Consider the following 20510-nt stretch of genomic DNA (forward strand, 5'->3'; position numbering starts at 1 on the left):
AGCAGGGCCCAGCTGGGGGTACCCACCTTTGATATACAAAGAAACCAACCCAGGGCTGCCTCCTTTATCTGACCTGCCCATCCCTGGGAGCAGTATTCCTCTGCCTGAATCATCTCAGCGCCTGGTAACAGGCAACTCCAGACTGCTCCTATAATTAAGAGATTGCCAAAATTATTCCAACGGGCCAGTCCTAAACTGTGTACCCTGCCTTGCCCTGCCATGGAAATCTCAATAAAGGTCTAGGCTCTCCTGTGACTCCTGTCTTTTGAATTTATTTATTTCTTTCTTTTTTCAAGACGGAGTCTCACTCTGTCCCCCAGGCTAGAGTGCAGTGGTGCGATCTTGGCTCACTGCAACCTCCGTCTCTTGGGTTCAAGTGATTCTCCTGCCTCAGCCTCCCAAGTAGCTGGGATTACAGGTGCCTGCCACTGTGCCCAGCTAATTTTTATATTTGTAGTACAGATGGGGTTTCACCATGTTGGCTAGGCTGGTCTCGAACTCCTGACCTTGTGATCCACCTGCCTTGGCCTCCCAAAGTGCTGGGATTACAGGTGTGAGCCACCGCACCTGGCCTGTCTTTTGATTTTTAATGCCTGCATGGTAATGTGTCATAACGATATACATTATTCTACTTAATTTAGGTTACTGTAAAAATGTTTACGATGATAAAAATGCTGCAGTTAGTATTCCTTGTGTGTGCAGAAATGCATAATTTCCCAAAGTGAAATGGCTGGGTAGTACTTTTTAGGGCTTAGGTCCTGATTCTCTAATAAGTCTCCAGAAAAGTTGTACTAATCCATGTATCTAAACCCTGGCCAACTTTGGCTATTATAAAATATAAACATGCAAGCAAGTGTGTGTACAGCCATATCTAGATGGAAATTTAATGGGTGGAAATGGTATTTAATTGTTTCAATTTGCATTTCTAGTGCAGATTACTCCTGAACGTCAACAGTTTTCTGTTAGCTGTTGGCATTTTCTCTTTGTAAATTATCTGTGGTTCTCAGCATGATTTTCTAAAGGGCTGTTTCTCGTTTTCATATTTACTTATAAAACCCTCTTTCTATTAAGCACATTAACTTAGTTTTGTCATATATGCAAATATGAGCTTCTGTGGAACCCTTTCAAATGACTAGAAATTCAAGGGGGAGTTTAAAGAAAAAAACACATGAAATGGGATGGTCAACTTACATTTTATTAATAAAGGCAGCAGGTTTCTCTCTTCCTTGAAAAGTTCGCTATCCAGACTGTGTGCCAAGAAGCAGATGTGTGAAAGAGAGTCTGGACTTTGAAGTTAGACTGGATTTCAGTCCTAGCAGTGTCACTCTCTAGCTGAGGGACCTGGGGCAAATTAGCCTCTGCAAGTCTCAGATGTCACTCCTGGGTAACAAGAATCCCTCTGGCCTTGTCTGGAGAGGTCAGTAGCTTATAGGTAGTGCATGGTGCAGAGGTGGTGTTCTGTAAATATTCATTCCCTTTCCGCATCCCTCAAAGATGTGCTTGCTGTTCTAGACACTCACACATCTGTGTATTCTGTTTCAATAAGGAATGTACGTATTTCACTCGGCTGGTAGTCACAAATGAAATCATTCATTAATATTTTCCAAATAGGTAAATATGATAAATGTATAAATGAGAATAGAAAACTTCTTAGTTAACCATGTGTATCTGAGTCTAGGAGCAATTTTAATTTTCAAGCTCAGGGATAATATCAGCAAATGAGGATCTGTTTTATAAAAGTGGTAGACAACGTAAGATACGGCATTCTGGAGAAAAATGGAACAGACGGCCTCATATCCTCAAAAATATTTTGATTTTAAACAGCTTTAAACAAAATCTCAAAATACTTGCACTCTTTCATTGAGAACTTAGGTCTCAATCTGTTCTTTTTTCCCTTCTAGGTGTGGCTGGATCTCCTAAAACCCATTGTGAAACAGATTAGAAGTAAGTATATACCATATGTTTAATAGTGATGTGAAATCTGAAGGCAGACAGTTTCATGTCTAGACATCTCTTGCCCTGTGGCATGAAGCACTAGAAACACAAATTCTTCTACCCCATAATTGCTTTTCATCATCAACTAATCCGTGTACTATTAAAATGTGTGTCTTCTGCAGTTTTAATGTGTAACAGTTTGGTAATCAAAACCGAGCTTGGAAAATAAAATATCATTTTGATTAACAACTGAAGCCTGCTATTATCTTAAACCCCAGAATAATTGAGCTTGTCTTGTCTATGCCATTGTTCCTTTCTGTCACTTTCGAAGGGAAGAGGTGGAGCCATTTATTCATAACATTGTTTTTAGGTTTTTGGTCCTTCCTCTTCAAAGCCTGTGAAATCAGAATGCAGGTATTGTTTGGGAAAAAGAGTGGCCGAAAGTGTGAGTGTGTGTGTGTATGTGGTGTGTGTGTGTGTGGGGTGTGTGTGTGTGTGTGTTTCTGAGTAGCAAGCAGAGCCCTGAAGGGAGGCTGGCATGTGTGCATTTAGACTGTGTGTTGGAAAGAAAAGATTAAGGAATGTGTAGGGGAGGAACAAAGAAAAAGAATGCTTCCTTTTTCTCTCTCTTCTTGTGTCTTCCCCTCTCTATGCTTTGAGTTAAAATTCAGCATCAAGCTCTGGTCCCGATGTCATCCCAAATGGCCCTTCAATGTAGTCAGAGTCTGGACAAAAATCTGAGAATACTGTATCCTTTTAGTTGAGCATGAAGCTTACAGTACCTGTGGGATCATTTCTATGTCTGATTAAGAAACCCCACTGGGCCACTTACAGCAATTGATGTGGATGTAATAAACACGCAGCACAATTTCTGTGTAGCCCGTGTGCAATTGAAATTGATGTTGATCATCTACAATTTCAATTAAGCAGTTACTTATAATAATTGTACTGGCAATGAAATGGCCATCATTTAATATTTGCTGGGTGTCCTGAGCATGGCTGGCAGGCAACGACTAGTGTTGGGGGCGAAGAGAAGCCCCCCAGCCTCATGGGCCCAGGTAGCATAGAGTCTAGGAGATCGACATTTGTCCCCCGCATGAAGGGAACTGCTAACAGTAGGAAGGTATATCTTTGGCGCAGACCTGAAGACAGAGTTGACTGTGGTTGGGTCAGAGCTGGAGCATTAGTGTAGTTGTCTCCTCCATATGCTGTGACAGGCCATGTGTGACAAAGCTGTCACTTGGCATTGAGTGCTAGCATCTTCCTAGTTTCAAGTTTTCTAAGGATCTGAGTAGCCGCTCAGTGAAAATTGCAGAGAATAAGTGGCGCAGCCTTCTCGTCTTCCTCATTTTGCTGCTGTTATTTTGTGCTCCAGAATTGACATGTAAGAGTTTGTTAATTTTAATGCCTTGTTTTTTCTCCCAATTTTGTACATATTGTCAACATCTTTATTGTATGTCATTTTTGCTTTTTTTAAACTTGAATATGTGATCACAGAAATTATAATACATAATTAGTATTTGTATATGATAGTGAAAAGTAAAACAGACATTTTTCTGCTTTTGTAATACGACAGCTAAAATTTAGATTTCATTATAGTACCTTATATTTCATAGAACATAAATGTATTGCTATCATTCCAAAGGGCAGACCTTTTAAGGTGGCTTATATTGTAGCTTACACATCAAAACAAAAAAACTCCAACCCAAATCACAGATGATGATGATGATGATGATGATGATGATGATTGAGATGGAGTCTTGCTCTCTCACACCAGGCTGGAGTGCAGTGGCACGATCTCTGCTCACTGCCATCTCCACTTCCTGGGTTCAAATGAGTCTCATGCCTCAGCCTTCCGAGTAGCTGGGATTATAGGCGCCCGCCACCACGCCTGGCTAATTTTTGTATTTTTAGTACAGACAGGGTTTTGCCATCTTGGCCAGGCTGGTTTCAAACTCCTGGCCACAGGTGATCCGCCCACCTCAGCCTCCCAAATTGCTGGCATTACAGGTGTGAGCCACCGCGCCTGGCCACAGATTATTATTTTATAATCTGTTTGTCCTGTTTTCTTTCTTTTTTTTTTTTTTTTAATTCTGAAAAGTTGTTCATCTTATTCAATCTTTCCCTCCCCTCACTCCCTATCTACTTCCTGATTTTGTCTAAACTCATTGGTAAGAGGGTTTATAAGATACTTATAAAGGCCTTGGCTGGCTGAGACAAAGCCAGGGCCATTTCTGATGTATGTTTTCCCCAGAGCTCAGAAGAGCACCTAGAGGCTGAAAACATATTTGATGAACATATTAGCAACTGTACCTTATAAATAGTTAAATATAATGAATTGCATAACTGATGTATGTTTTCATTATTTGGGTAAAACTAGCCAATTAGATACATTTTTGAAGACAAATGACTTTATTTTAAAAAACCTAGATAAAATTTAACTCTGCAGAGAAAAAGTTTAATAGCTCTATGTAGTACTTTTGTCACAGTATTTTTTAAAAATGGATCTCTCTTTCCCCACAATATGGAAGTGTGAATTAGTAGCTGAACTTGGCCAGTTGTTAAGTGACTTGGAAAATGGCAGATGTGCACTTGGCAGCTTGGAATGAGATGTATTATTTGTATCTGTAAAGTCTTTTTCTTTAATGGCATTTGAAACACAAATCAGTAAATGCTTTACTTCTTTTTTTCTTCTTCTTTAGGGCCAAAGCATGTTGTTGTTAAGTTTGTGGTGAAATTCTTTCCGCCTGACCACACACAACTCCAAGAAGAACTCACAAGGTTAGTGGTTTGGAAACTGTATTTTTTGCTACAGAGTACAGAGGAAAAGAGAAAATGAATGTTCTCAATTGATGACACAAACATTTTCATAATGTTTACTTGACCAGCATCTGTTCTGTACTGAACAGTTTAACCTTCCTCTTTCCCAGCCCTGCTTACAAAAATGGGGGGAGAAGTACCGTTTTCCCTAAAACTTGGTTTCTTGAAGGTTGTGATATGAAGTGAATCCTGGGCTTATACTCTGTTAATAGCATATTTTCCATCTTATATGTCACATCATGGACTGTTCTGGATGTGAATCTCTTCTGTGAAACCAACATGTCAACTCAGAGTTTGTCTTTGCCGCTGCCATGGGTGGTAGATTTGGCAGGAACTGGAGGTCAGTTCTTTTCTAAGTGTGACCAAGTGGAAGAAGTGCAGGCATTGAGTCAGACCTGGCTTCGGCCACCATCCTGCCACTTGCTGTGATGGGCCAGTTACTTTCTCCCTTTGTGTTGCCGTTAATTCCCCTATTACAGTGTGGACTCTAATGCTTGCTTGGCCAGAGTGGTTTTGAGGATAAGTAGTATTATACTAGAGTAGCTGGGATCCAGTAGGGACAGTGTAAATGGTAACTGTCATCACCACCATTGTCACCATCACCATCACTGTTTTCATTGTTGTCACCATCATCATCACCATCGTCATTATCACCATCATCACATCATCACTTCTACTCATTTTATATATACTTTTTTTGTTGTTGCAACAGAGTCTTTCTCTGTCGCCCAGGTTGGAGTGCAGTGACGCAGTCTCAGCTCACTGCAACCTCTGCCTCCTGGATTCAAGCGATTCTCCTGCCTCAGCCTCCTGAGTAGCTGGGACTACAGGTGCCCACCACCACACCCAGCTAATTTTATATTTTTAGTAGAGACAGCATTTCACCGTGTTGGCCAGACTGGTCTCGAACTCCTGACCTCAAGTGATCCACCTGCTTCAGCCTCCTAAAATGCTGGGATTATGTGCGTGAGCCACTGCGCCCAACCTCATTTTATAATTTGAGGCAAGACTGATGGTGTTCCAAAAGAGGGCAGAGCTGGCAGGAACATGTGTGGATAAAATGATTCCCTTTGAAGAGAATCCTTCAGAGGACACTAATCTAACCAGCCTAATTCTTTTTTTTAAATTTTATTTTATCATTATTATACTTTAAGTTTTAGGGTACATGTGCACAATGTGCAGGTTAGTTACATATGTATACATGTGCCATGCTGGTGTACTGCACCCATTAACTCCTCATTTAGCATTAGGTATATCTCCTAATGCTATCCCTCCCCGCTCCCCCCACCCCACAACAGTCCCCAGAGTGTGATGTTCCCCTTCCTGTGTCCATGTGTTCTCATTGTTCAATTCACACCTATGAGTGAGAACATGCGGTGTTTGGTTTTTTGTCCTTGCGATAGTTTACTGAGAATGATGATTTCCAATTTCATCCATGTCCCTACAAAGGACATGAACTCATCATTTTTTATGGCTGTATAGTAGTCCATGGTGTATGTGTGCCACATTTTCTTAATCCAGTCTATCATTGTTGGACATTTGGGTTTAACCAGCCTAATTCTTATCATGGTGTTCAAGCAGTGACTGTTTAATACCGAGGCCATCATATCCTTCCTCATCCCTCTCAGTACAGAGCACAGTATCTTGGGTCATCATTGATCATCATTTATCAAAGGGATGAAGATACTGATGTAATCAGCAATATTTATTAAGGGTGCCCTGTGTGCAAGCATTGTTCTAGGCACTGGGAGTGCAGTGATGAAAAGACAAGAATACTCTCATTGAAACAGACAAAGCGATTAAACAAACAAGATAATATCAGATAGCGGCAAGAACTCTTTAGGTAATTGAAGTAGGAGGATGTGATAGAGGTGCCTGGGTGATGACTTCAGGGTGGTGGGTCTGGGATGCCTCTTGAGGAAGTGAGAAGGAACCATCAGTCATTTACTGAGAGAGCTTTCCAGAGAGATGGAGCAGTCAGTACTCTGCCCAAGGCGGGAATCAGCTCCAAGCATTCAAATACATAAAGGAGGGCCAGCATGGCAGGAATGTTGGGAGCGTCGTGGTGAGGTGGGAGAGAGGCTTGACACACATAGTGTTGAAAGATTGGCTGCCATGTGGATGTTAGGGGGAGAAGGAGAGTCCCGGGGCATCCTGTGAGGAGGCGGTCACATGGTGGTGGCAAAGAAGCCACCAATAGGTAGCGGTAGAAATGGAGGCAAGTAGTTGTGTTTGGAACAGGTACCGGAAGCAGGGTCTCTCTGTCTTGGTGATGAGGTGGTGGTGGACTCTGAGGGAGGGAGAGGGGGCACTTAGATTTTTGACTTGAGTGACTGGGGGGAAATGGTGTTGGGGGTTACTAAAATGAGAAAAGGATGGAGGGAAGTGGAGGACTGTTGGGGAGTGGAGAGTCAGGGTGTTTCTGGCCAGGTCATGTTTGAGATACCTGTTAGCTGTCCCATGACCACAGCAGCAGCAGGAAGGACATCAGATACAGGAATGTGCAGCTCCAGGGAGACAGTGACAAAGACTTCCCACTGCTTTGTGTTTTCTGAACGTTTGTGCTGCTAATCATCCACGTCCACTTAGAACCCTCAAATCAGCGAAGAAGGCAAAGGCAGCCAGGAATTGGCAGAAAGCAGCAGCCTTCTGGGAGCTACCTGCATAGGGGGGACAGCCCGAGCTGCTAAGCCGGGCTGCACAGGACTGAGGGCTGGCTGACGACAGGAGGGCCTTTCACTGGGGCTGCTGGGTCTTGGTTTCTCGGGCTGGTTTTCCTGTCGTTGGAAACTGCATTGCCCTGAGCTCTGCGTGCTGAAATAAATCTAAGGGCAAGTCCAGCTGTTGGAGGAATGTAGTTGTGTTTGGAATAAGTAGCATCAGTAGCGTGCCTTTTCCTCATGTGAATCACCAGGGCTCTTTTCTTGCTCAGGAAGTTGGAGGCACAAATCCTGTATCCCCTCACCCCCGCCCCCCGTTTTTTTTTTTTTTTTCATTAAAAATTCTGTTTTGCCAATAGTTTTGCACCTTTTCAATTTTTGTGAATCGTCTCTAGAGGTTTGCAGTTGGCTACCATTCTGGCCCTTGCTCTGAAACTCCATACAGCTTGTTACCATCAAGCCGCATGTGCCTGGTACATTGCCAGCTCCTCTGTCAGTGCTGATAAATTCCTAAAGTTACACGAGCTCAGCTGGACGGAGCAGGTTTTTGTTGTTTTTGTTTTCTGGCACCCAGTGTGAACTGACATTTAAGAAGTCTTTTCCAAGGAGACAGTTCTTTTGGCTCATTGTTGAATAAAATTGATCTGAAATTCCTACTTTTTTTTTTTATCATCTCTCCATCACTCCCCACTTGGTACAAGGCATAGAGAACCTCATGGGGCCGATGTGTTGGGACTCTCGCATCTCAAATTCCTGTAGAAGCGGCCGGGCGCGGTGGCTCACGCCTGTAATCCCAGCACTTTGGGAGGCCGAGGCGGGCGGATCACGAGGTCAGGAGATCGAGACCATCCTGGCTAACACGGTGAAACCCCGTCTCTACTAAAAATACAAAAAATTAGCCGGGCGTGGTAGCGGGCGCCTGTAGTCCCAGCTACTCGGGAGGCTGAGGCAGGAGAATGGCGTGAACCCGGGAGGCGGAGCTTGCAGTGAGCCGAGATCGCGCCACTGCACTCCAGCCTGGGCGACAGAGCGAGACTCCGTCTCAAAAAAAAAAAAAAAAAAAAAAAAAAAAAAATTCCTGTAGAAGCAAAAATGGACTGACTATTGAGATTTCAGGTGCTGTTCTTTGGCAGATGGTGAATGAGGGGATGCTGGGAGAAGCTCCATGTCAGCTGTGCTTTGTGGGGAGGGACGCATACACAGAAGTGGGACAGACGGAGAAACTGGCCTGTGCTTCAGCAGAGCATAAGTGACTCTAGCTCCGTAGTTAATGCTTTGGGCCTCCAGGAATAGCTCTTTCAGCTTCCCATTGATATAGATAGGAGACTAAATTGCACTCTGCTGTTAAACAAGAAGCTGGACTCCTTTCTATTTATTGAACTGCAGGTGGAATGCCATCCTATTGACAGCAGCACCCAGACACCTAGAAGGAGAAGCGTATTGACTCCTGGGTGCAGCCTCAAAACAACGAGTGAGGGTCTTTGGAAAAGATGATCCCAGTTTTTCTTTTTTTTTTTTTGGAGATGGAGTCTCGCTCTGTCGCCCAGGCTGGAGTGCAATGGCACGATCTTGGCTCACTGCAACCTCCGCCTCCTAGGTTCAAGCGATTCTTCTGCATCAGCCTCCCAAGTAGCTGAGACTACAGGCACGTGCCACCACACCCAGCTAATTTTTGTATTTTTAGTAGAGACGGGGTTTCACCATATTGGCCAGGCTGGTCTCGAACGCCTGACCTCATGATCTGCCTGTCTTGGCCTCCCAAAGTGCTGGCATTACAGGCCTGAGTCACTGCACCCTGCCACATGATCTCAGTTTTTCTTATCGCGTGGCTTGGAATCACTTTCCTTGTGCCATGTTTAGCCACCCTTTGTTCTTCCCCTTCTCTCTGGGCATCCCGTCTTCAGTTGGATCCAGCTTCTACTTGCCTGTGTTCTTATAGGTGAGGGGACCCTATCAGAACATGTTGCTCTGCGCCCTGCACGCCCTGCTGAAGTGTTCTCTTAGACTGCAGGAGAATTCTAAATTGCTTATATGTAATAAGAAAAGAGGGAAGATGGTGGTTTTCCAGATGAAATAAATTATTCATATTGAAAGCAAGGCTTCAAATGGGTATGATGTGTGACTCTTGCAGTCCCTAGGAGTGAAGTCCCTCTGTCTGCTCCTGCCATAATCATTGTCCTCTCCTCACGTGAGAGGTGGGCTCTCCTCACGTCCACTCTTCTGCTAAGGAAACTTGATTCCATTTTGAGCGCTTTATGTTTTCATTGTGTTTACCGGTTCAATTTTATTTAGTGCCCACCAAGTAAAACTTAGCCTCTAGCTCTCGTGAGACTGATTGGAATTGCTTCAGTGGACAGTACTAAAGGTGTTGCAAAATCTCTAAAGTTAGCATCGCGGCCAGCATGCTCAGCTTACAGCTCATGGTAAGAAAAGTGGACAGAGTTAGTACCCAGGAAGCTACTTCTCATGTTACAAGGGCCTTGGATCAGGAAGAGTCCATGTAATCAGGGGGAGTCACGTTCTTCCTTCAGCCTTCAAAATAGCCTTGTGCTCTCCCAGTAAGCGTGTGTGTTTTCAGAACCTGATGCCATCTCGCAGCCCATGTGTGATTGTCACCAAAGGTCCCCAGAGCCTGCCAGACTGCCCATGCATTTGTCCCTGAAAACCTCTTTGTGAACACAGAACCTCACGTTTGAAATGATAAATGGTAAAATATTCAGAATGTCATTTTAAAACAGGTAAAATATTCAGAATGTCATTTTAAAACATGAAGCCCTCCTATTTAATGAAAAACCGGTGAGAAATTTGTAGCTCTACAAAGTGTTGGGCTCAAAGGACAGTGACTATAATCCAGCACGATAGTTTGTATTCCCGCCTCCCACATGAGGTTTAGATTGTTTTATATTCTCTGCTTTTCTTCCTTTTGACTTTCCAGAGACAGACAGACAGACACACACACACACACACACACACACACACACACAGAAAGGGGGTTGGGGGGAGAGACAGAAGGGTAGAGCAAGAGAACAAGAATAAAATTAGGGAGGTCAGAGAAAGTCCCACTGGTAGGTCTGTAGTCTGTAGGGCACTTTTTGCTGGTTATACAATCGCTGCTGTGGTTTTTTAGTTCTTAATAATAAAATTTCCTAAATGACTTAAAATGGATTATTCTTTTATTTTTAAAAACTGCCAACTTTTATTGAATATTTTTGTTCTAATAGTGTTTTCCGTGTATCTCATTTAGTTCTTATGGAAACCTCTGTGGCTAATACTGTTAAAGGCCCTTTTGAAAATCAAAAATACCCTTTCATTATTATAATAGTAGTAAACATACATTGTAGAAAGTTAGAATAGACGAATAAGACTAAGAAAGTAGAAACATTGCATTCCCATTGCCCGTCACATTAGTAAGATATCCTTTCTGAATTTTTCTATGCATACATATGTACTTTTCATCTCATCTGATACATTGGCCATATTCACATTTCCCTATTTATCCCCTAACTGTCCTTTGTATCTGTTTATTCTAAAATAAGGTTGGCTAGGCACAGTGGCTCACATCTGTAATCCCAGCACTTTGGGAGGCTGAAGCAGGAGGATGTCTTGAGCCTAGCAGTTTGAGACCAACCTGGGCACCACAGGGAGACCTGTCTCTACAAAAAATTTAAAAAATTAGCTGGGCATGATGGTGTGTACCTGTAATCACAGCTACTCTGGAGGCTGAGGCAGGAGGATTGCTTGAGCCCCCAGAGGTTGAGGCTGCAGTGAGCAGTGATTGTACCACTGCACTCCAGCCTGGAAAACAGAGCAAGACTCTGTCTCAATCAGTCAATTAATCAATCAATCAATTAAAAAAAACAGATCCACTCTAGGACCACATATTGCATCTAGTTAGTATGTCATCTGGGCCTATGTAAGTTAGTCCCTCATTTTCTTTTCCTCATGATAGCATCTTGTTGAAGAAACTGGACCAGCTATACTACACAGTATCCTACTTTCTGAATTTGCCTGCTAGCTTTCTTGTGGTACTGTTTAACTTGTTCCTCTATCCTTTGTATTTTTCCAAAACTGGAAGTCATAGTCTGTTCTATGCTGCTATAAAGGAATACCTGAGGCAGGGTAATTTATAAAGAAAAAAGGTTTATTTTGCTCATGATTCTGGATGGCTAAAAAGTTCAAGATTGAGCATTGACATCTGCTGAGGGCCTCAGGCTGCTTCCACTCTTGGTAGAAGGCAAAGGGGAGCTGGCATGTGCAGAGATCACATGGTGGGAGAGGAGGTGGGCGGAACGGGGAGGTGCTAGGCTTTTTGTAACAACCAGCTCTCACAGGAAGTAACAGAGTGAGAACTCACTCACCCCCAAGGGAGGGCATTAGTCTATTCATAAGGGATCTGCCTTGACAACCCAAACACCTTTCACTGGGCCCCACCTCCAGCACTCAGGATGAAATCTCAACATGAGGTTTGGAGAGGACAGGAAATTCATTCTAGGGCTTGACTGATACACTTAAACATTTGGGCTGGAGTCTGTCGTAAGTGATGTTGTGTGCTTCATATTTCATTAATGATTAGAGATTGTTCATTGGATTCAGGTGGTGACATTCTGATTATTCTTTTGCCAGGTAAAGTCATATTACCTTTGCCTTATGTGACTGTCCAGTCTCCTACATGGTTTTTTCACCCATTGATAATCCTGGCTGGAGTCAATAATTTCTTTAGAGTTTGTGGAATGAGGATTTTCTAATTCTATTATTATTGCTATGTTACAAATTGGCACTTATAATTTTTTTGCCAAATACTTGAGGCAAAATTTTACTTTATGGGAGATAAACCTGTAAAACCTTTCTTCAACTACTTGGCTGTCCTGAAACACCCTTTCCTCTGGCCAGGCAGGTTACACACTCAATTCTTTGCCTTGGGTTACCAATTTTAAATAAGGAGATGCTTTGATCTGCCTGGAATCTACCATGTCTCCAAGGCCCTATCTCTCTATCCTTCCAACAGGTAATTGTTTTTTGTTGTTTTTATTGTTTTTGTTTTTGTTTTGAGACAGAGTTTCGCTCTTGTCACCCAGGCTGGAGTGCAGTGGTGCAATCTCGGCTCACTGCAACCTCCACCTCCCGGATTCAAGTGATTCTTCTGCCTCAGCCTCCCGAGTAGCTGGGATTACAGGGGCGCATCACCACACCCGGCTAATTTTTATATTTTTAGTAGAGACAGGGTTTTGCCATGTTGTCCAGGCTGGTCTTAAACTCCTGACTTCAGGTGATCCACCCGCGTCGGCCTCCCAAAGTGCTGGGAGCCACAGCGTGCGGCCCCAACAGGTAATTGTATGAGGGACAGAATCTGATTGCAAAGGGTGCTACTGAGAGGACACTGTTCTCAGGCAGCAGGTAAACTAGATATCTAAAAATCTATGAGTTCGTATCATTATTTTCACATCCATTTTAACATTGTACAGGTTCGGTTTGGTTTTGTCTTGTTGCGGGGCAGGGAGTGGTATCTATGACCTTAAGTATTTATCCTTTGTGTTACAAACAATCCAATTATACTCTTCATTATTTTTAAAGTATAGTAAATTATTATTGACTGTAGTCACCCAGTTGTGCTATCAAATATTAGATCTTATTCATTCTATCTCATTTTTTTGGACCCATTAACTATCCCCACTCCCTCTACCTTTACCAGCCTCTGGTAACTTCATTCTGCTCTCTCTCTCCATGAGTTCAATTGTTTTAATTTTTAGCTCCCAAAAATAAGTGAGAACATGTGAAGTTTGTTTTTCTGTGCCTGGCTTATTTCACTTAACATAATGACCTCCAGTTCCAATCATGCTGTGCAAATGACAAGATCTCCTTGTTTATGGCTGAATAGTAATCCACTGTGTATACATACCCCATTTTCTTTGTCCGTTCATCTGTGGATGGACACTTAGGTTTCCTCCAAATCTTGGCTGTTGTGAATGGTGCTGCAGTAAACATGGGAGTGCAGATATCTCTTTGACATACTGTTTTCCTTTCTTTTCGGTACACACCTAGTACTGGGATTGCTGGGTCATATGGTAGCTCTATTTTTAGTTTTTTCAGGAACCTGCAAACTGTTCTCTATCGTGGTTGTACTAATTTACATTCCCACCGATAGTACATGAGGTTTTTTGTGTTTTTTTTTTGCCACATCCAAGCATTTGTTACTGCCTATCTTTTGGATATGAGCCATTTTAACTGGGGTGAGATGATATCTCATTATAATTTTGATTGCATTTCTCTGATGATCAGTGATGTTGAGCATCTTTTCATATGCCTGTTTGCTGTTGCACAGTTTTTACTTAATGTCTTTGATTTACAAATGTATTTTTTCTCTTAGACCAAAAATGTTGACATGCTTAATACCACAATATAAAGAAAAGAATTGAACGGGTGCAGTGGGTCATGCCTGTGATCCCAGCACTTTGGGAGGCCGAGGTGGGCAGATCATGAGGTCAAGGGATCGAGACCATCCTGGCCAACATGGTGAAACCCCGTCTCTACTAAAAATACAAAAAATTAGCTGGGTGTGGTGGCGTGCACCTGTAGTCCCAGCTACTCGGGAGGCTGAGGCAGGAGAATTGCCTGAACCCGGGAGGTGGAGGTTTCAGTGAGCTGAGATCACGCCACTGCACTCCAGCCTGGCGACAGAGCGAGACTTTGTCTCAAAAAAAAAAAAAAAAAGAAAAGAAAATGGATTTTTACAAATCTGGTAACTGGGTCTTATGGAAGTAGTTACACCACAAAAAAAAAGACACCCCGTTGTTTTTCTCATTTCATTGGCAATCCTCTGACTCACCATAATAAACTGCTGTTATTGTCTGAGCCACAGAACCATGTTAGAGTATGGATGACTGATTCTGTGGAAAAAATGTAAATATTTCCTGTACCCTACAAAAATATATAGCATGCTAGGTTATGGTCTCACATTTTTATGGCTCTCTCCCCCTATATAAAATGAAACATATTATTCATACTGTGAAAAGATGATAGCATACATCTCTTTGTATTTTGGAGGGAGATATTTACACTGCAGTGAATGGCAGCTGGAATCCGTTCCAGCCCATGCAGACTTCGTGGTTGGGGTTTGCATCCCTCTCCTTGGCCTCTCATGGTGAGGCCAGGTTCCCGGTGACCTCCTGCCCTCTTTGCCTGACGCCCAGCTCTGTTGATCTTCGCAGGTACCTGTTCGCGCTGCAGGTGAAGCAGGACTTGGCTCAAGGCAGGTTGACGTGTAATGACACCAGCGCAGCTCTCTTGATTTCACACATTGTGCAATGTAAGTTCTATTGGTTTCCTTTGAAAATCATGTTCAAAATAACACAGTGATCTGATTGACGGGAAAAAAATCACATCCACCAAAAAAGAAAGTGTCAATGTTTTTGTGTTATTTTTGCTGTTCGTATGAAGGCCTATGGGTGGAAGAGAAAAACAATACTCCTGATGTCATTTAATATGCATATCCCCAAATGTTAATTAACTCTTTTACTTTCTGTTCAGGTGTTTGTCTTTCTTCAAGGACTAGTACGCAGTTGATACTTCAGTTGTCTTAAAGGATAAGCTTGGATGGATGGTTGCCAAATAGACTAAACTTGTTCTGTCCTGTTCTTGGATTTAAACTTTATCATTGAATATGGCATAGTAGCCTTAAGACATAATACTGCCACAGATTTCACTTCTCTCTAGAGATTTTTGCTCTCCAGAATTCAGTAAACCAAGACTCATGCTGGATTAATGGAGCTGGACCCTAGATATTTTAATTTGCCTTAATATAGACAAAGGATGAATCAGATTATGCTCATCTCCAGGCTTGCTGACAAGCCACCTGGGTGTTTTTTCCCTCTTGACCAAGGCAGAAATTACTTGAAATAAAATATACACATTATGTTTCAGAAAGGTAATTGTGGGTATAACACTTAATGTATAATAAGCACTACTATAAAGGAAAGTTGTGCTATCATATCACCTTTTACTTCCACTGTATATGAATTCATCTCGTATAATCAGTCCCCTCCTATCCTGATATGTGCCTAGTTCACTAGATTTACAAAGGTTTATCGGAAGTGTCTCTCTCAGTAGTCAAAAAATTGCCTTAGTCTAGTACAGTAAGGTGTTTCAGATGATGCGTATCTTCTTGTTTTTTGAATATGAGCACTTATTAGATAGATGTTTTCTTACCAATTTGAAAAAAATGACATGGGCACGAAAAAAAACAAAAAAAAGGTATCTTTATTAAGCCTGACCATGTGTCAGCACTATATAATATATATTATATATTATATATTTTATAATATATAATATATACTATATATAATACAATATATATTACATTATATATTATATATCATATATAATATAGATAATATAAAATATATATAATATATAATATAAAATATATATATGATATATAATATATATAATATAAAATATATATTATATATCATATATCATATATATTTTATATATAAAATAAAATATATATCATATATATTATAAGATATTATATATTATATATTATATGTATCATATATGTATATTTTATATATATATATAAAATCTCATTTAATTCTAACAGCCCCTTGAGATCAAGTCTGTCATTATCCTTATTTTACAGGGGAGGAATCCTTAGCACAGAACTTAATGTAACTTTTACCTTTCCTGTGTTTGGTCTCCCCTCTTCATAAAATGATAGTGGAAAGGGAGAGGAGGGAGAGGAGGGAGAAGAGGCTTTGAGTCTGGCAGACCTGATTTCTGTTTGTTGGTTGGCGACCCTGGCAGGTTACTAACCCCCCAGCCTCCATTTCTTTTGGAACATGAGAATAATAGAATCCTTTTCATAAGGCTGTAAAAATTAAATGGTGGCATACACAGTTGTCCTTTAATGTCCATGTGGTATTGGCTGCAGGACCTCCCAAGGACACCAAAAACTGAGGATGCTCACGTCCCTGATATAAAATGGTGTCGTATTTGCATATAACCTACATATATCCTCCCATAGACTGTAAATCATCTCTAGGTTACTTATAATAATTAATGCAATGTAAATGCTATGTAGTTACATTATATTATTCGGGGAATAATGACAGGAAAAAATATCTTAGATGTTTGATATAGATGCAGTATTTTTTCCTAAGTATTTTCAATCCATGGTTGGTTGAATCCTTGAATATGCAACCCACAGATAGAGAGGGCCAACTGTGTACCCAGTACATGCTAGGTATTCAGTAAACATTAATTTCCTTTATCCTTATTCCCCTGCAACCCTCCTTTTCCAAACAACATAAAACTTTAAAATGAAGCTTCCTTATTGAAATAGTAACTTCATAAAATGTCTCTGACCCTTGGCATTTTGTAAGCAGAAGAGAAATTGACCTTACTCAAAGATTCCCGATGCCATTTAGTCGTGTACTTCTTTCCTCCTGTGTTTTTTTCTTTAAAGGTCTGTTACACTAAAGAGTAGATTTTGGCCAGGCACAGTGGCTCACGCCTGTAATCCCAGCACTTTGGGAGGCCGAGGCGGGTGGATCACTTGAGGTCAGGAGTTCGTGACCAGCCTGGCCAACATGGTGAAACCTTGTCTCTACTAAAAATACAAAAATTAGCTGGGTGTGGTGGCGGTGGGCGCCTGTAGTCCCAGCTCCTTGGGAGGCTGAGCCAGGAGAATCATTGAACCTGGGAGGCACCCCACTGCCCTCCAGCCTGGGCGACAGAGTGAGACTCTGTCTAAAAGAAAAAAAAGGAGAGTAGATTTTAAGTGTTCTTACCACAAAAATAAATAAATAAATAAATAAATATGGGCAGTAATACATATGTTAATTAGCTTAATTTAGCCATTTCACAATGCGTACATATATCAAAAGATGATGTTCACTATAAATATATCCCCCCCCCCATAATTTTTTTTTTTAGACAGTCTCTGTCACCCAGGTTGGAGTGTAGTCTCTCAATCACGGCTCACTGCAGCCTCGACCTCCTGGAATCAGGCAATCCTCCTGCCTCAGCCTCCTGAGTAGCTGGGACTATAGGCACGTGCCATCAGGTCTAGCTAATTTTTTCTTTTATTGTTTTGTAGAGCTGAGGCCTCACTGTGTTGCCCAGGCCAGTCTCAAACTTCTGAGCTCAAGTGATCTTCCCACCTTGGCCTCACAAAGTGCTGGGATTATAGGCATGAGCTACCATGCCTGACCAATATGTATAATTTTTATTTTGTCAATTAAAAAAGTAAATTAAAAAAATAAAGGTCTGTTAACAGTAGTGAATTTCACTTGCATATCTGGGAGTGGAGATTCGCTGACATCCAGAAAACCATGGTCTCAGTCCAGTATACCATTTTCCCCCCAGAAACCAGCAGGTGGCTCAAAATCCCCAAAGAACCTTCCCTTCTCAAAAGGCAAATAGATGGGATGAGAAGTTCCTCTAGTGTTTACATGGTATTTGACATACAGTCATGAGACACACACTATTCTTAAAATCTTCTGGTATGTGTAAGGCCCCATTTCTGCATTTTTAAGCATCCCATGCACTCAGTCATGAAAGGAAGCATTTCATAGAGTCTTCTGTGGATTGTGTCATGATTTCAATTATTGGTGATTATTGGTAAGGTATAAGAGGTCAAGTCATCTCCCTTTGGCAGAAACTATATTACCCCTAATGGAAAATTATGTCTGGTAAGCTGATGTTCATCTTCTCCGTCTCTATACACACAATCTGCTGTTGTCTTATTTTCCTCCCTTCTTTGGCTTGAATGCATAGAGTCTTTAAGATAGTCTGTATTTTTTCATTTGTTCCTCTGTCACTGGCCTTGCATCTTCCCTGCAGTATTTTGAACTTAATTTTCTCTAATTTATTTTGGATTGACTAAGAAGGACAAGCTGATGAAGAGAAGAATCAGCTACTAGTTGGCCCTGATGTAAAGAGCACACGTGGGCAGCATGGAGGCGAGGCAGGGCTGCGTTTGTGCAGGTCGTGTGGTCCTTGCTCTGAGGGTTCCGCGTGGTAAGGCAGGTTTGTCCACGCCTGTCCTCTGGGGAAGTTGCATCCATTTATTAAAATCACAGGATTTTGGTTTGCTGCTGTTTTTCCTATTAATTACTTTGCTGAGTAGACTGCTAAGGAATATAGTATATGCATAAGCTGATGTGACACTTTCAGCATAAAACATTTAAAAAATAGGAAGTCAGCTGGGTGCGGTGGCTCATGTCTGTAATCCCAGTGCTTTGGGAGACCCAGGCAGGAGGATCTCTTGAGGCCAGGAGTTCAAGACCAGCCTAGGCAACATAGCGAGACCTCGTCTCTACAAAAACAAAATTAGCTTGAGGCCAAGAGTTCAAGACTAGCCTGGGCAACATAGTGAGAGCCTGTCTCTACCCAAAACAAAAAAAAAATAGCCAGGTGTGGTGGTATGTGGCGGTAGCCCCAGGTACTTGGGAAGCTGAGGTGGGAGGGTCACTTGAACCCTGAAGTCAAGGCTGCAGTGAGCCGTGATCGCTCCACCGCACCCCAGCCTGGGTGACAGAGCGAGACCCTGTCTTGGAAAAAATAAAAGGAAGTCAGATCTTGAGTATGTGTCTGTTTTCAAATTCCAGAAATTTAAGGAGCAGCCTATTTCCACATTTCAAAGAGGAGAAATGTGGGGAGCGAATGAGTTTCATAGTCATGTCACTATGGCGTGACAGGAGGGCAAGAAAAGACAAGCGACCCAGAAGAAAAGAGAATTAGACGTCTCCACCCTGATGCCAAAGGAAAAACTGGACCATTCGGCTCTCTTTATATGGAATGATGGGAAAGAGCGTGTTCTAAGATTCATAGGAATTAAGAAGCCCAAACATAAAGCTCACAAGACATTTCGGATTTAAGGAATTCCTCCATAGATAGTCAGGGCTCATTATTCTCAGATTCTGTCTTTGAAAATTCGCTTATTTACTTGTAACCCCCAAATCAACACTCATGCGCTTTCACGGTCATTTGTGGACATGCCCAGGATGGCGAAAATTTGGAGTCACCTGATGTGCATTCCCAGTGGTGGTCAAACGAGGCAAAGCTCTGCCTTCTGTTTTTTTTTTTTTCTCGTACTGTTAATAAGTATCCTTTTCATGGTCTATTTAGTGCCACGCTTTTCGCATTTTTGTGCATATTTTTGGTGATTTCACTGTTTAAAGCAGTCCCCAGGCGTTGTGCTGAAGCACTGTCTGTCTTGTGTCCCCGCGTGCAGTGCTATCTGCCTGATAGAGCAAATGTGTGTTAGGTAAGCATCGCTCAGGCATGAGTTCAGCTGCTGTTGGCCATGAGCTCAATGTGAAGAAATTGGCAAAGTATATTTAAGATGGCTTTCAACAGAAACACACATAAGACACGGCCAGTTAACTAAAATGTTGTTTCAAGACTACCCTAGGAAACTCACCCCGTATTTCCCCTAGGAGAAATGATTCAGGAATGGCTAATTCAGTGTTTATGGTAACCTTGTAGATCATAACTGCCTCGAATAATGAGCATCAGCTGCATTTCCTGGAGAACCAGATAGAAGGAATTGCAGAGAAGCCAGGCCCTCTATTGTCAAGGCAACATATAACGATGGCAGTATGACCAGGCATGCCCCCATTTCTGTGCCATTTTCTGTGATGGAGGGTGGCAATTTTACTCTATTTAGGAAGGGAGAAATCAGTCCAGAAAAGGCAATTAGGAAATAGTGTTGTTGGCCTTTCAGATGATGAGGAAGTGAGGGAGGGGTTCTTCCAGTGCACCGGCTGCTGCCAGGTGAGTTGGCATGGCTTCGTGCAGAACAGCTATCCTCAGTGGGCGTGATTGATGGCAACATCCAGGCCATGTCCTGCTTGATTGCTGGAGTGCATTGCCCTAAGTGTGACAAGCTGCTTCATGTGACAGAATGAAAGGTGAGTTTCATAGCAACAGTTCCCTTGGTTTTTATCAAAACAGCTGGGCCCTGGTCATTAGGCTATTTTTTATGAAGCTTGTTATACAGTATATGTGATACAAAGAAAAAGGTGTGCTGTCTCAGAGGTGTAACAATTGGTTTACATTGACCTTGAACTAGTGTTGTTAAGGCGCACGTCT

The 20510-nt window shown here is 42.0% G+C and overlaps 1 protein-coding gene across 7 annotated transcripts in view; it reads left to right on the forward strand.

Annotated features, from left to right (window-relative positions):
* FARP1 (FERM, ARH/RhoGEF and pleckstrin domain protein 1) overlaps positions 1-20510 on the forward strand; it is a 311897-nt gene that overhangs the window by 225284 nt on the left and 66103 nt on the right. For all 7 annotated transcript variants that reach the window (XM_063595979.1, XM_055096923.2, XM_034936876.4 and 4 more), the window contains exons 4-6: positions 1902-1944; positions 4638-4716; positions 14621-14718. In XM_063595979.1, coding sequence (XP_063452049.1) covers positions 1902-1944; positions 4638-4716; positions 14621-14718 — 220 coding nt within the window. The remainder of the gene's footprint in view (positions 1-1901; positions 1945-4637; positions 4717-14620; positions 14719-20510) is intronic.

This window comes from Pan paniscus, chromosome 14, assembly GCF_029289425.2.
Source record: "Pan paniscus chromosome 14, NHGRI_mPanPan1-v2.0_pri, whole genome shotgun sequence".
Taxonomy (NCBI): Eukaryota; Metazoa; Chordata; class Mammalia; order Primates; family Hominidae; genus Pan; species Pan paniscus.